The sequence below is a fragment of the Dermacentor albipictus genome, chromosome 9, assembly GCF_038994185.2.
Source record: "Dermacentor albipictus isolate Rhodes 1998 colony chromosome 9, USDA_Dalb.pri_finalv2, whole genome shotgun sequence".
NCBI classification, from domain to species: domain Eukaryota; kingdom Metazoa; phylum Arthropoda; class Arachnida; order Ixodida; family Ixodidae; genus Dermacentor; species Dermacentor albipictus.
Genome location: NC_091829.1, coordinates 11,931,810 through 11,947,994, shown reverse-complemented (window position 1 = coordinate 11,947,994; position 16,185 = coordinate 11,931,810). Strand labels below are relative to the sequence as shown.

General features: G+C 47.5%; 2 protein-coding genes across 2 annotated transcripts in view; one reads left to right on the top strand and one right to left on the bottom strand.

Moving 5' to 3' along the window:
• LOC135911128 (uncharacterized) overlaps positions 1-1,634 on the top strand; it is a 33,529-nt gene extending 31,895 nt beyond the window's left edge. Inside the window, exons 22-23 of the mRNA XM_065443256.2 lie at positions 523-587; positions 1,323-1,634. Coding sequence (XP_065299328.1) covers positions 523-587; positions 1,323-1,431 — 174 coding nt within the window. The 3' untranslated portion in view covers positions 1,432-1,634. The remainder of the gene's footprint in view (positions 1-522; positions 588-1,322) is intronic.
• A 2,768-nt stretch (positions 1,635-4,402) lies between these two features.
• Positions 4,403-15,817, bottom strand: LOC135911087 (uncharacterized). The gene is made up of 4 exons (XM_065443183.2): positions 15,633-15,817; positions 14,473-14,504; positions 7,845-8,087; positions 4,403-5,100 (listed from the first exon to the last, which is right to left on the bottom strand). Exons 1-4 carry the CDS (start codon positions 15,634-15,636, stop codon positions 4,996-4,998), a joined length of 384 nt encoding a protein of 127 aa, XP_065299255.1. The 5' UTR covers positions 15,637-15,817; the 3' UTR covers positions 4,403-4,995.
• Positions 15,818-16,185: the final 368 nt, after the last annotated feature.

The window sequence follows — 16,185 nt, the reverse complement described above, 5'->3', positions numbered from 1 at the left end:
TTATCGTGCAGGTAATGTCCTTTTGTCTCAATAACCCAGCTCAAGGACTAGAATTATGTCATCTTTAAATACTTTAAAAATCATACTTTGAAATGATTACCCCCCGTATATCATTCTCGTTTAGTGTCGTAAACGCCATACATATTTGATGTCGATGCAATTCATCAGAAGTATCATTCCCTGTCAACTTTTCATCTCAGTTCAAAAATCATACTTTAAAATGATTACCCCGTATATCATTCTCGTTTAGTGTCATAAACGCCATACATATTTGATGTCGATGCAATTCATCAGAAGTATCATTCCCTGTCAACTTTTCATCTCAGTTCAATCTGTTCTCTTAGGACAGGTCGTATTGATGTCTGCATCACGGAAAAGCGAGAAAGTCGCTGGACAAAACACTAATATATGCTGGTGTCGGTGGCAACACAAGTTTGGTTATATGTATTTAAATTTTGCCGCTATGTGGTGCAAATATTAGTTCAATTAAATATAATTCAACGATCTCATTTCTTTCTTCAGAGCTACTGTGGGAGCTCTCCGCCTGCGAAGCCTTCCCAGCATAGCGAGGTGACCAACCGTGACAGGCACGTATTCTGTTCAATTCCCAGCGCAGTACCTTTCAGCGAGGCATACGTGCGTGTTTTTGAACAGTAATCACTCACGAACGACGAGCAGTTACCTAAAAGCTTTTAGCCGAACCTTTGAATGGATTCTCTCTATATCTTAATTTTATATCATAGTTTACCCAGCGGAAAATGCGGTGCCAGCGTGTGCGTGTGTGTGCGGGTTTTCGCAATTACATATAAACGAGCACGAGAATCACGGGAAGCTCGGTTATGCCGACTCATCTTGGCTTTTGGCGTTGTCTTCACGCGTATACCCTTTTAATGAAACGAGACTTGGGGAATATATGTATTGAAACAATATTATGTTAGGCACAAATTAAAGCAAGGCGAAGTTGCAAGGTTTACTCGTAAAGTGTGTTACTCTCGCCCCTCCATCATGCCCATGTATTATCGGCTAAAATAATTCCTTTAGGTCAAGCGTCGCTTTTCTCCCGCAGTACGTGTGCTTTCTCTGTCACGCGTCTGCTAACGCTAAAGTCGCTTCGAGCAGTCAGTGCACGACCAGCTGGCTCTGAACAGTCGGTACACCGTTACCGTGTTTGCCTACTTTGCGTTTTTGTGTGTAACGGTGTTGTCCAAAGACGTAGATCGGCGATATAGTGTGGATAACAGCAAGAACAACGACGGCGACGAGAAGCGTTGTTCTTCTTGCCTTGCGTCCTCTCACACGAGCTTCCCTTCGCCGGCGCACAGGGTGAACACCGCGCTGAAGAACAGCCCCGAGTTCCACGCCGCCTTCCGGTGCCCTTCGACCCGCGCCATGAGCCCCGCGCACCGCTGCCAGCTGTGGCACGCGTCGTGAACGCCACGAGCGCCTCTTTCGTCCGCATCCGAACCGCCCACAGACGCACGAGAAAAAACAAAACCTGGATTCGACGCGAAAATCTCCGAAGAAGTTTTGTTTTCTGTACTCTGGGACCCCATTGTGCCTGGACATCAACAAAAAGTGCCGTGTCGACAAAGTGTTCTGTTACATAAATTTTTTTTTTTCAGATGCCGGCCGCAGCCCTGTCTCTCGAACGACTTATTCTTTGTTGCGTTGCTGCAAATTCTGCTGCGTGTTCGTCACGTAGGTGGCCTAGGTAATCGTAGTGCAATGAAGCAAGTTAGCATTAACTTGTGTCGTTGCACATGAAGCGTGAGAACTGTTCCACTCGAGTTACATAAGAAAATACGAGTCATTGGATGCGATAGAATTTAATGACCCTGCATTTTCCTTATAACCGCACATGCGCAGGCCGTGAAGATGCGATTATGAGGCGCGCCGTAGTGGGGACTTCGCATTACCTTGGACCACCTGGGGTTCTTTAACGTGCGCCCATGAATGCACGGTACATGGGCGTTCTTGCATTTCGCCCCATATCGAAAATTTCGCCCCGCCTGCGTGGCCGGGATTCGATCCCGCGTCCGCTGGCTTAGCAGCGCAATGCCCAAGTCACGACACCGCCACAGCGAGTAAGAAATACAAATCATTGAATGCGGCGCACAGGATGAACATTGCACTTCGGTATAGGGCTCTGCATTTTTCTTATAACCACACGTGCACCGGACAAGTAAATCTTTTTTTAAACAAGACGTTCTGGTAAGACGAACAAAAGTGGTTTCGAGGGAGGGCACGTCGCCATTGTCTTGACCTACAAAGGACACGAGCCACTGTTCCCAAAGACAACGCAGATATGGGGATCCTTAATGGGTTTCAAATAGCTTCTCAAGGCAACGTGCGGGCTACGCGAGAGGAGCTGTAGCGGAAGGCATTGGGAAACGCTTACCGCCTGTGATTTTTTAACGCGCACCCGTTGCATGAGCGTTCCTGCATCTTGCTCTGCATCGGTGCGCAGCCGCCATGGCACGAAATCGATCATGCGAACCCCGTGCTCATCCGTTTAACGAAAAGCACAAGGCCTAGCTGGCCGTTAATGTTCCCCTGCATGCTCTTCTGCAAGGTATGGGACGGCGGTAAAGGACGAGCATAAAAGAAAATTAGTGATGGTATTGTTCTTGTGATCGCGTGGACGAAAGATGGCAGGAGGGAAGTTTAAAACACTAGGTGATGGTCACGTTTTTCTTTCTTTTGTGCAGAGCGAGTAATTGCTGCGACATCGCTGCGTGTAGAACAATGGTCGCTCGCTCTACGATAGCAGTAGCTCACCTGGACGATTCGCCGGAGGGGTAGACTCGGATACATACTATCAGTTCTTATTGTCGCCACCACTACCACTATCGAGAAAGACCGTATTATCGTTAAAACCAACAGCGCAATTGTTTTTGTATATACCGGGCGTATATACCGGGCGTATACCGGGTGTATATAGCGCAATTCTATTCCATGAGCTGGTCTGCTCGAGGGCGTGGAAATTACCTGTACAAAATAGGCAAATGCATAAACGACTAATTAAACATTTACTAATTATGTTTTTAACTGATCACCATGTAACACATTGTAATTTACAAGTTCTAGCCGGAAAGATCGCGAGGTGGATCCACTTGGAACGAATTATCGAGGTGGCGCCAGTTTCGAGATGTTGATTCCCGAACTTTGCGGAGAAATGCATGGGCGTTCGGGAGACCTTGTTATACAGCCCCGCTCTACTCTCACTCTCACTCTCAGCTCGTACTGACGGACGGGGGCCAGGAGCTGCTGGGATTATATGGGTCCCGTAACTAGAGAACCACCCCGCCTGGTGCCTGCGTGCACCAATGATTAAATTCGGGCCCAATAAATGTTGATTCATCATCATCATTCCGGTTACTTTTATGCTTCAACGCATAAAACGAAGTTTTGTTAAAAAGGTGTGTGGAATGACAGTGCATATTTACCGCATGTTTGACGGTGCATATCTCGTAAATGGCGTCATCATGCAACCCTTTTCAAGTGGATATGCCTTGCAGCTCACCCGCTAGAATTTACAAATTGTAATGTGCGTAATAAGACAATTAGCAAAAAACTTAATTACAGATTTTTTGTTAATTAGTCGAACATTCATTTCAAATTTCTTGCAAGTAATGTCCGCTTCTTCAAGTAGAATGCCTCATAGATTAGAATTGTGCCATCTGCCACAGTCGATTAAAAATGTTTGAAAGGGTTCGCTGAAACACGCTGAAGTAATCAAAATGTGCGTCCCACCCAGGATCCGCTATTCGGTCAGCGACTTGCCAAGCTGTCGTCCTCTCTTCCGGGTTGTCGTCGTCAGAGTTGTGGTTGTGCTCTCCCAATACTTATAGGAGGTCTTGCCTCATGTCGCTGGTGCCGGGCCGGCTATTTATACTGTTTCGGGTCGCATTTAAGGATGGCCTTTAAGTGACCATGGTTACGCGTTTCTTTTTTTTTAATTGAAGCTTTCTTTATTACCTCTGAGGGCGCGACAATGGTTAATGGTGATGATGATCCTCTGTATACCCACCGTGGGGGATCGGCGAAGAACTGGGCAGTTTGGGAAAAATAATTTAAAAAAGGTTTAGGAGAAAAAAATAGGAGATGTACTCTGCTCGGTGTTCTAATTAATTATTATAATCTCATTGCGTTTCATTCTACATCTTCCTCTCTCTCTTCATCCTCATTGCTACGTGTTTACTACATTCGACGAGGCTGTGGGTGCGTCATCCGCGGCCGCTGCCACCTCCGTAACTCAAAGAAGCTTGGACTTATTTAGACTCCAACATTGCGTTGAATCGTTTGTCATTTTTTTTTTTGTACATTTAGGCCGCTTCTCATCGTAAGCTTTGCAGAAAAGAGTGAGGTACTTGAAGTTATACGAAAAAGAAACGAGACAAAAGACGTTTACAAAAAGCTTTTTCTTTATTGTGAAGTTGCTATTTCATTCCGAACTGCTCTGATTCGAACGGTAAGTCCTGACGTCCTTGTGTAGAACCATTATGTGCAGCCCTCGCAGTTTTCCGAAGACTTCCGTATACTGGGGCCCCCTTAGTTAGACGGCAAATTATAAACGTTGTTTGTTCCCACACTTCCCTGTAGGCGCGTTTATTTCCAGCCCTGCGAAACGACCTACTAGGCTTATGCAAGTTTTTGCATTACCTACTGAACTTGATGGGCGCTGACATTTTGGCCTAGTAAGAACCCCGTGACCCGGTCTGGCGAGTGCCAATGATTATTGATTCTCAAAGCTGTCTGCGGATTGAGCTGTCTGCGGAAAGTTGTCTGCACAACAGCGTCACCTCAACGTTTTGTGAAAAAGAGAATTGCTCGTCAACAAGCACAGTGAGCATAATGTATATTAATAAAAAAATAAAAACAAATTCGTTATTTTCAGCGTCTCCCGCGCTGAAAACAGTCCATAAAACGCTCTCAACATATTCAAAATAGCTGCCATTGAAGCGTTTCGCCGGTTCCACCCGGTTTTGAAGGCGCTCAGTTCTTGGGGACCTTGAAGGACTTGCTCTTCTTGGAGGGCTTAGCCGTAGTCGCTGGCTCCGTGGTGGTCGTGTCCGTTTCGTTGGGAGGGTTGATCCGGAGCTGCGAACGAGAATAAGAATCGCGATCTAACGACATCCCGTGACATCCGAGAAAGCTGACGCTTTGCGGACTTCATGTTGAGCTGGCTGATGCCACATCTAGAACAAGAGATGCGTCCTATACCGAGAAGAAGCCGTCGCGTGGCGGCAACTACAGAGTAATTCATTCCCCTGTCTCTTGACCCTTCGCCTGTTCCTCCACGCAACGTCTCTCATAGTGTCTCTTCTATGGAGCAAAGCCCACGGTATATCACCGCACATCGGAATGCTTGCACCGCGAGGGCTACCCCCAATGCCTTCACCCTCAATTTCCCTCTGGAAGACTGCGCTGACCAGCTGGGACCCGCAGGAGCAGTGACGATTGATCCAGCGGACGCGCGGAGTGCCTGCTGATGGAGCCCATGACGCCCTGATGCCTCAGTCCTACGCGGAAGATACCCCACCTTGATACAAATTTTTTATCCGCCTATCCCTCCTATGCAAAAAAAAAAAGTGTAGGCTTACAGCTACTGACAATGTCACAGATTAAGACGTTTCGAGATACTTGTTCTCCTTAACCACGTGAGACGTTGAAGATGGCGCCCTTCGAATAGCAAAACTTGACGTAGCCCGCAACTATACTCCAATTTTGTACTTCATTCTGTCTCGTGTAAGGAACGGAAGGACATCTTAATTGTGACAGACTGGGACAGGTGAGACATTATTGCCCTAGAACGCCTGATTTCTGCTGGAATAACATTTAACAATTCGCGTATGTCAGCAGTACGCAAGAAGCTCTGCAGTTCGGCTTTGTACTTATTCCTTAGCGAAATATCACAACCCCCTCTGGGGGATCAGTCATGAATCGGGCGGTGAAACAATTGTTATTATTATTATTTTAATCAAGATAACGTGAAATGAAATGAGTATCTTTTAAAAGTGAGTCAGTCTATTTGCGCGTACATTAGTATATGGTATTTATGGGCGTCGTCTTCACCGCCTCATGGAGTAGTAGTTGTAGCAGCAGTCCATGTTATTTTTAGTGAATGCGCGTTATAAAAAACAAACAAAAAAAGAACACAAGTGATGAAGGAAAATGTCGGGCCTCCGCAAGGTTATCCTCATCTATGACTTGGTCAGTGGATGCGTCATGCTTACAAAAAAAAAAAAAAATTGCGTCGAACCTTAGGCTTTAGAAAATGATAGCGCAAAAAGCAGTGTAGAGGGTACAGGAACGAGGCAGGACACAGTCACAACTGGCATCGTCCAACGACGAGGGCGAATAAATCCAACTGTGCAACACGATTTCGTGAAACTAAACTGACTTTGACAAAATTTTCAAGGACAGCTGCGGAAGATAAGGCGGACCGCCGGTTCAGAGGTTGCTAGTCATATGTTCAGGTAACAATAACAACGACAACATGTAGCAACTTTGTCACCGTATGACTTGCGCTGAAATGCGCACCACGTCTTCGAAACGTACATGCTTGTACTAAAGTTGGTTTATTTTGATTTTCTGAAGCGATATCGCGTACGGTGCGAGCGACACCAAAGAAAACGTGCGTCAGAAAAGGTAATAAGCGGACGTTTAAACCCGCTAGCATCGCGTGTTTATCTGCAGTCAGAATTTGAAACTACCTCCTTAAATTGTTCACGTCAGTGTCTATATTTGGAAATTTAGTCCTGCCTTCGTGATCCCATGCAGTTGAGGCCATGAAGTTCGTTGACCAGATATACGGTGGAGGAATTACTTCGGACATAGTCAAAACGGATCGTTTTATCTTCTCCTGCAGCTGACCTTGGGAATTAGTTTCTGATGTTAACTATTATTGGAAAATAGCCGAACTATATACATTCTAGTTTCTCTTATAAGAACCTTACAGGTTCGTGTGTCGAGCGTGTGCCAGCGGCCCAAGTAGACCGCCTGTAATATTTCTTTCGGAGTAGACTTTATAGAAATTAAAAAATAATAATAATAACAGAAAAGTGTTGCGCTTCTATTCCGAAGTAAATTCTTTCCGGTTTGCTAAAAGAATAATAAAAAACAATGTGCCTCGCACCTTGACCCAGGTACGTGCCAATTCGTATGTTCTTTACGCGAAGATTACGCCGAGATTAGTTGAGAAAAGCTGGCTCAGTTTTTCGCCAGAGTTGCCATAAGGCGTCTCCTAATGGCATACTGCCGCGACATTCCATCTCTCTCGTCTGCCAAATTTAGCGAGCTGCATTTAGACGGAAACCTTCGGGTGCCCCTTGTTTGTAAACAGCCTGCTATATTTCTACTTCCGGCCGCGTTATCGCGGTCATCTCGCTCCTGCTTCTGCAAGATGTACTCTTCATCCCCCTCCCCCTTTTTCTTTTGGTATCGCTAGTTTCGGAAGAGTCTCTAGACTGCGTGAGGTGCATGTATAGCAAGTTCTCGAATTTCCGCCACCTCACTTGTGGAACGCGATAACGTCTTCGGGGTCTGATCAGTAGCCGGTCTTTTTTTTTTTTCTCTTTTCCCAGCGAACACCGAACGTGCTCGCAATTAATGCCGTGGCCGACTTGTTTAAACTCTATACAGTCGTATTTCAATTCAGTGCCCTACAACTTCCGTCCGGACAAACGGTTTCGTTGTTCAGTGCCTTGTCATCTTCCGCGTGGCGGCCTTATATACGCGTGTCGCCAAGTGCACGTGACACCCAGAAACGGGACGTATAGCTCCTGCAAGATGCACTGCCTCGATTCGGTCGTGCTGTAAGCAGCGATAAAAGGGACGCTCACCAGGATGCGCTGCTTCTCGGCGCATGCGTACTCGGACTCGTCGACGTCGTTGTAGCAGTCGGACTTGTAGCCCTTGGGCAGGCCCTTGCCCTCGAACTCGCACAGCTTCTCGACGGGCCTCGCCTTGACGATCATCTTGTCCAGGGCGCGCGGCTTCTCTTGCGGGCAGTAGAACACCTTGGGCGTGCTGGCGTCGAACACGATGCTTTTGCGCATCATGTCGCCCAGCGCCACGCATGCCACCTGCGTATCCAAGTGGGAGCGTCACGTGACGCGGGGTGCCTGGCCTGATCAGCTACAGCAAAGCCTCCGAGATCTGGTGGCGCGTGGTGCCGGATCTCGGAGGCCGTAGCTACGAAACGGAAGTTCTCTAGAACCAGAGAGAACTATTAAAATTATGGTCAGCGCGTGGATTTACACGGTTAGTGCAGTAGCGCCCCATGCGCTGCTGGAGACACCTGGATGACTGTAAGTATATATAGATGGCCGTCAGCTGTCGTCATGTAGCGGGTATGTGCAGTTGCTTTGCGTAAGCGTTCGTGCGAATTGCAAAATTTTCCTTTCACTTGCTTCATCGTGGGTTTAGCTTTTGTTCCTCTGTAAACATACATGCCGCACGAGTTACTCGCATTTCGCTCGTTCGTTCGGTGAGCTTTCATTCCTTGTTCACCCGTTCCTTAAACAGCGGGGAACCAACGCTGCACAGTAGGCGCTACGGCCATAGACACAGCTACGGCCATTTTAAGTGCACAACTAAAGCGTGCTGACGACGTCCGGTAGGGAGGCCACCAAAACGGCACGCCATTTTGAGCGACAACAGATGCGCGCCTGTATCGACGTTTGCTTTAATCCTATGCATTGAGCCAATTCAGCGCTGTTCATGTCCAAGCGCGTTGCGATAAGGCATGCGCTCTAATGTTCTAGCACGCCAGCGCTCGGTCATGTCAGAAGCTGGACACGTCTTACACATTTAAGATGAGCGCTGAATTTGCTGACGCCACATCACAGCATGAAGGTGTCTCCTCCGCTCGCTATAGGCTGCCTTTTAAACGTATTGCTTAATCAGTCCGCAGGCAATTGTGACGTGGCTGAGCTGCAACGAATCGTGCCGCAAGCAGCTCGACAGCGGCTTCCCTGCACGGGGCGTCACTCGGCGGCGCTGATCCACGTCATGCGCTCGTCTGCAGAATGAACCAGCGGTCGGTCCCATAGTGTGAACAAAGCTTTAGCAGCACCTTCTATAGACGATTTAATAGTCGCTTCATGCGCGCCGCCATCTTGGGCTGATACACAAACAATTTCTATGTTTTATTAGAAGTAAAGTGACGTAACATGGTCATGAGCTCTGAACGCATTTATACAAATGTTCGGGCTTTCGAATCGAGTGTATAGTAACGTACTATCGGCGTCAAATGAAAGTTGAACAGCGGAGCGCGTGGCCCAAGCATAAGCGAAGATATAGTGCGCGCCGTCCAGTCATCACCATTGACAGGCGCGCACATCCGATTTGGCCGCACTGCGCGATCCCCCTCTAGTGAGATAATTTTGCTTCTTTCCTGGTTCTTACATTTGAAAGGGAGGATATAAAAAATAAAAACGAAGCTAAAATATTGCAGTTTACAGCGAGTCTTGTCGCACAGATCGCCGAAGCCACAAGTGCTGTCAGCGCGAATAGCGGTGCGCGTGGTGCAGTTTGCACCGTCATCGCCCGCACCGTGCACCGTCATCGCAAGGTAGATTCGCCCGCGCGGTGCGAGCGATGACGGTGCAAACTGCACCACGCGCACCGCTATTCGCGCTGACAGCACTTGTGGCTTCGGCGATCTGTGCGACAAGACTCGCTGTAAACTGCAATATTTTAGCTTCGTTTTTATTTTTTATATCCTCCCTTTCAAATGTAAGAACCAGGAAAGAAGCAAAATTATCTCACTAGAGGGGGATCGCGCAGTGCGGCCAAATCGCATGTGCGCGCCTGTCAATGGTGATGACTGGACGGCGCGCACTATATATTCGCTTATACTTGGGCCACGCGCTCCGCTGTTCAACTTTCATTTGACGCCGATAGTACACTTCGTCGTTAAAGACAAAACAACAGCGTTAACAGCACAAGATGGTGGCATCTAAATGCTTCCGTAAAATAGTATATGGATATAAATTAAAAAAAAAAGCCCCCTTGCTTACCGCGTGACGTCACGCGCGTCACTTTTCGTACAGCCCGCCGGCAGTATAGGCGACGAGCCGCCGGCTTGGGACCGCGTCCTTTTTGTGATCGTGGTATGTAGTGCAACCTCGGCGTGTGCTTTAGATGTTGCGATCACAGTGTGCTTGCGCTGCTGATTTGTGAAACGTGAGAGAGGCCACTGGTCATGCCATTTAAGTATTTGTCCATGCAAGGGTTCCGCTTAAGCTATCCCAACGAGCCGCAGTTAAACCTGTTCTCCTTTCCGAAGGAAGAAAGCCGCCATCGTAAGTTGTTACGGGCAATATTGGGGAAAGGATACGAAGTGATGAGCTGTAAAGAAGTAGGTGAGGTTATTTCTAACAACTGTTCGATAGGTAAAGCACCAATGAGAACAAAAAAAAAAGGGAAAGATCGTGCCGCTGTCCGCCAGCCGCACCCACGTCAGCTTTTTTCGACAATGTTTCTCTCGGAAGTTTCTAAAAAAAGAAAAACGGAAAAGCGGCATTTCTCTTTGCTCCATCTTTCTGGCCACTGCCTGAGCGCAGTGTTCCAAAAGACACTGCCAAGAACTATGCATTATTTGTCGAGCGTCGAAAGCGGTATTATGGATTACTGCTTGAAAAGCATGCGTAGTTTTATCCAGTTTAGCTGAATGCATGTACGTTTTTTTTTTCTTATAGAACAACGAACGCTATAGGCTTTCATTGGGGCGAATAAAGAAAAGTATCCTAAGCTGCTGCAGACATTCATTAGACGTTCGTGTGCCCCACGACGTCAAAGGCACACTTTTCGCTATTTCACTGCAGCGTATAATTTGCACTAACAAATTAACTCATGTCGTGCTATGTATCGTAAGCTATGTTGCTTTGAGATAAATGGCCGTGACTGCATCGTAAATGGTGATTACACGCCTGACAATAATTTCCTGTTTTCGCGAGAATGCGCTTGGCATTTTGAGAAGTTCATCAGGCGCAAGACCCTACCGACATCCTATTCTCAGACGACCTTGAGTCATTTCTTCCTAAGTAATAAATAAAAAAGCCTGCCTTAAATTATCGTTGGCCGACATCGGTAACTAAACCTTTTCTAATTTTTGCGCCTGTTAGCGCAGTTTCTCTAGGAAGAACACGCTTCCGCGATTAGCTAGAGCTACTCCTGTTCATTTTACACCTAGCATTAGCCTGTAGTCTCTCCATCGGCACCTAGGAGACGCGGTGACTGTGTACGTAGAAAATAAAAGAAACATCAAGCAAAAAGAGTACGATCACTCGTGGCTCAAAGAAGAAATCCGCCGCAGAATATCGCCAACTGCGAGAAGCGTCCGACTACGGTGGTGACGTCACCGTCGGAGCAATCAGCTGGCTTTCAGTTATGTCGAGGAGGTGTTGGCCTTGGGCGCTGCAGTTAACATGCAAACATTCATCGCCAGTTTCGCATTGAATTGTTCTCTCGTTCTTTTCCCATATCAGCAACAAGACCCGCCTCTGTCTGGTTCACTGGATCGTCAGTTTGTTGCCTTCTTCAAGGGACTAAAAGTGCAAGGTCGCGTGCTGCTGGCTGTTTCCAGGGCTGGTCCGTCAACGGCTGCTCAACAGGTGAGAAAATGCCGCTAGCTTCGAATAAGTAAGCTACGGCAACTGTGGCACCTAAATATATGTACCAAGAATGTAGAGGGAATGTATTTAAATGGTGGCTCGAAGCCTTTTTATGGAAGCGGGTAAGGGGAAGAGAAAGTGGGATAAGTGCGGCTCACTACGGACGCTTCAACTGCAGAGTTAAGCGTGTGTCTAACGTTAACGTGTACTTGTACTGGCATTCGGGGATCGAGTAAAAATTTGACGAAGCAGAGACGTAGCCCTGTGTTATCGCTTGACGCTGTTCTATTGGTTTGCATGTTAATAACAGACGATCGCATTACAAATGTCGGGAAACAAGTATCCGAGTAGAATATAAGTACCGTAGGAATTTGTAGGCTGCCGTGTGCACTCACAAAATACGTTTTTTACCCTATATTCTTTGCGACAGCGTAGCCAAGATTCAAGAGGTCGATACCCCCGTTCTCTCTCTTTATTTAATCGCGTGTGAGTTCCCAACACCAGCTATAGCCTCCGGCTGCCAGATTCCCGCTCGTGGACACTATGACGTAGAACGCCACACGTAAACTCATATATATTGGTACATTGCTTTCAATGGGGTGCGCTTATAGGATAAAAAGAGACAATGCACTGAACAATGTTTTTTCGTAAAGCGAAAAAAAAAAAACAATGTCATGCATTTACACGTTAGATTAACATCTAAGCCTAAAGTAGTTCGTAGACATTGTGAAAACAGTTATGCGCGGCTTATTATCATACGCGAGCGGATGAAGCACACATAAAATTGGCTGCACGCTTTATGCTGACGGATTGAAAAGCGGGCGAGCTGGACGCTATCCGTTCTTTGGCAGCACATGTGGCATGAAAGTTATGTGTAAAAAATAATGAGATATTGACGAGCAATGAATGAACGTGATCTCTTCGTTTGACAGCGAAACCGACGGCTGACTTCTACACATGGTCTTGTTCTTGACTATGTTATATGCCTCGGCAATTTCACGTGTGCGCTGATCGTGGTGTTTCATGATGATTTAGGTATCCTCAAAAGAAGGCGCGCAGCCGCAGTTACGACAGTGGCTGGCAATACGCGACGACCCCACTCCCTTTAAGGAATTGGCATGTTCGCGTAGCCTAATATTTACACACCGGTCAGACTGTCCGACGTAGACGCTATATACTACGCGCGCGTAAGGAACTCTATACACCACTCCAGAGGAACACTCAGTGTACTTATTAACATGCTTTTAACACTTAGTGGAACAACATTCTGCCCGAAACGCTGCAAGGTTGAATCATCGAGCGAATATTTGCTTAAAATGCGTTTGGACCCGCGCCAAGGAGAAGAAACGAAAGTAGTCGGTGTAGGCAGCGATAAAGAAGAGTAAGTATCCGGTCTATCGCTGAACTGACTGGAATTAAAAAAAAAAAAAACGATGCATGTTCAGCCTTATCATCGGCGTTGTAGTATTCTGATGTGCATTAGATGCAGCCTATTCCTGCCTTCTATTGCGTAAACTTTTTTTAAGAAAACAGTTATCCGTTTTGCCTTTCTCGTGACGGTCCCACATATACTCTGTGAAGAGACCGGGCGCTCTGCCCACGCGGATCTTGGCATTAGTCCACCGGGCCGCGGCACGCCATCACGTTTCTCAACAACGAATCGCTGTTTTACAGGTCGACAGCCAACTGCGGCCGCAAAGCTTCCTCCGGCTGGTTTTTGTCGGTTGCGCAAGGCGGCGATGAGAGCAACCTTCGACATTGCGTATCTCTTTGGCCATTTCTGGCCCGCGCGCCATGTTAAGCACCGCATATCAATCAATCAATCAATCAATCAATCAATCAATCAATCAATCAATCAATCAATCAATCAATATTGTGCTTAAATTTAGTGGCTTGCCTTTCACAGAAGAGTCGTCATAGCATAAAACAGAATTATAGTTATTATATTTCTACACGTAAAAACGACCACAGAGAGACGGAAGAGAAGGAGCCAGCTGGCAACTGCCACCAGCGGGGACACAACGCCTGCCAGCTCTAGAAGAAGGAAAAAAGAAAAAGGTACATAGAAAACAAGAAGTAGCGCAGAGATTAAGACGAAGAGAACATTTTCAGTGAAAAATAGGAGGCGATAAAGAAAGGGTGTATATACGCGTATACAAAAAATGGGCGGTTTCGCCCGCAGGCGAAGCGTTGAGTGTGATAGCAAGGTTTGGCATTGTTTTCGAGCTACTCGAACGGTGCTCTAACAATACAAGGAAGCGACATGGCTCAGCAGAAACAGCGCCCTGACAGGTAACCAGGCTTATCACAATGCTGCCGCGATGATAAACGCCGGCGGCGACGTTACGGGCGTCGCCGCCTGTATGGTGCACCAGATGAGACCGACGGTACCGGCGCCCGGTGAAAAGACTGTACTGACTTCTTGACCGTTCAGATCAGTTTATGTACCGGTGTGTGATACGCGCACAGCTGCTCAGGAACGTCGTTTTTGCAAACAAACCCGCCGCGTGTCTCTGCAGAATGAAAGCCTCCAAGCGCGGGCCGTACATAAACCGTCTATGCCAGGACAGCACGACGACGACGGCGTGGTCGTGCCTTGACCGTCTTCTTTATTAGCCATCGCAATAAACAAAAATGGAAAAGGACCCACCGGGCAACAACGCAATAACGAGACATGCATCTGTGTCATAGACATCAGTACGGCTCTCAACGTCCGGCAGATGGCCGACAAGTTACCACGAAGTCGGACCACATCACTGATTCGTGTTTTGATTTCAAGTGACAATTAGTGCAAGAAATAGTGACCGAGAACTTTGCTTAATATCACCAGGAAGCACTGTAGAGTACTCACCATTGATAGGGTGGCTATCACCAGGAGTTTATCTGAGGCAGAAAAACAAGACAAAAAGAGAAAGCTGAGTATGGACAACACTTCTACGACAAACGCATTAACAGAACTCTGGCGATCACATTTTACATCTGCAAACCATTTATCCAGATATGAGAAACGCTGTATAAGTTCCGGATGGGTTTTGAAGTTCCGTAACATGCGTTTAAGTTACAGCTTTACGTAGCTTCCGCAGGTTAGCTCGACCGGGATTCAAACTTACGACTTCGGCGTCGTTATGAGAAAGCCAGAGCCGCCGCGCAAACGGCGAATACTGCGAGGATTGACTCGATTGAGTAAACGCTGGGCGATTAGTTGTTGTTTTTTCTTTATTGCAGCACGCCTGAACCAGTTTTGTGTCCATCTGTTTCCAAGTATACTGGTCAAGTCAAAAGGAGACCGAAGCATCACGTAATTACATGCTTTGTTCTTGCCTTTAGCGTCGAATTGTGTCAAGGCCACGTCGAATATTTATCTAGCGCAATGAGCGGCGTTACAAGCGCAACGTATCGGCTGAGCTATTCCGAACGGTTCATTCTATGTCACCTGGGAAGTGCACTCTTCTTCTTTTTTTAAAATATCCATTGTAGTTGACAGTAAGCCACACTTCGCGGAGAGTTAACGTATTAATTGAACAGATACATTCACGTATCGTCTGCTGCACAAGGTGCTGGCATCCAGCGTCGCACGTAGCACAGTGTGCTCAGGCATGTCTATACACTACTCAGTGGCGAATTCTGCATTTATTTTATAGGTGTTTTGCCTATGCAATTCAAACATTCGTCCAGAATCTGCTTCGAAATAAGGGGCTGCCTTTAGGCCTACGTTACGGTATCGTAATCCCATGCGTAAGGCACAGTCCTCCCGTGAACGAACACACGAAGCGCACTACTGAAGGCGCTTGATCATTTCGTGAGCTACGCTTAGCACAGCTTCCATCTAGAAATCATATCAGGGAGGGAAGTTCCATTCGCCTATGTTGAACCTATAGTGACGTCGCCTCTACAAACGCTTGGACGATAAGGAGCTTTGACATTGACAAGCACAGTACACGCAGTCACTTTCAGCAGGCCATCGCGTACTTCTATCGCGCAATCTGATTATTGAAGAACGTTTTCACTCACTCATCTTGGATCCTGGGGCAGACGTCCTTATCAATCACTTACGAGCTCTTCGCAGCGGTACCGAGCTCTGTATGGACGGCCAACAATCCGAAAAAGGCTTTGCGCTGGCCACGGGTGACGTGTGTGCGTGCGAGTGGGGATGTGTGTTGTGGTGGGGGGGCCGACAACGGCTGGCCCGTCGCGCCTGGATGGCCGTCCCACCCGCGGCGGCAAGGGAGGTCAGCCTCCTTGCCCGAAACCTGTTTCGGAGTCGGGGGAGGTCTCCTCGCGGAATGCCCGTGCAGCAGGAAACGAAGAGTTGTGAGAAGCCGTGCGAAGTCGCCGCAGGTTCTGCTCTGGGGCCGTGCGAGTCCGTCTCCCGTTGCCTATTCGCGCAGACTTCCTGGCGTGGCTACGTTCGCGGTCGCGCACAGCACGCTCTGCGGCCGCGCAGCGTGATCGCATCTTTGCCTCGCCGTCGTGGCATCTCGTCGTCGGGCGGACAAGGAGGTTCAAGTGCAACAACCAGTTTTGGTTGTTGTCGCTTGCATGCTTCGTTGTGCCATTGCTTTGC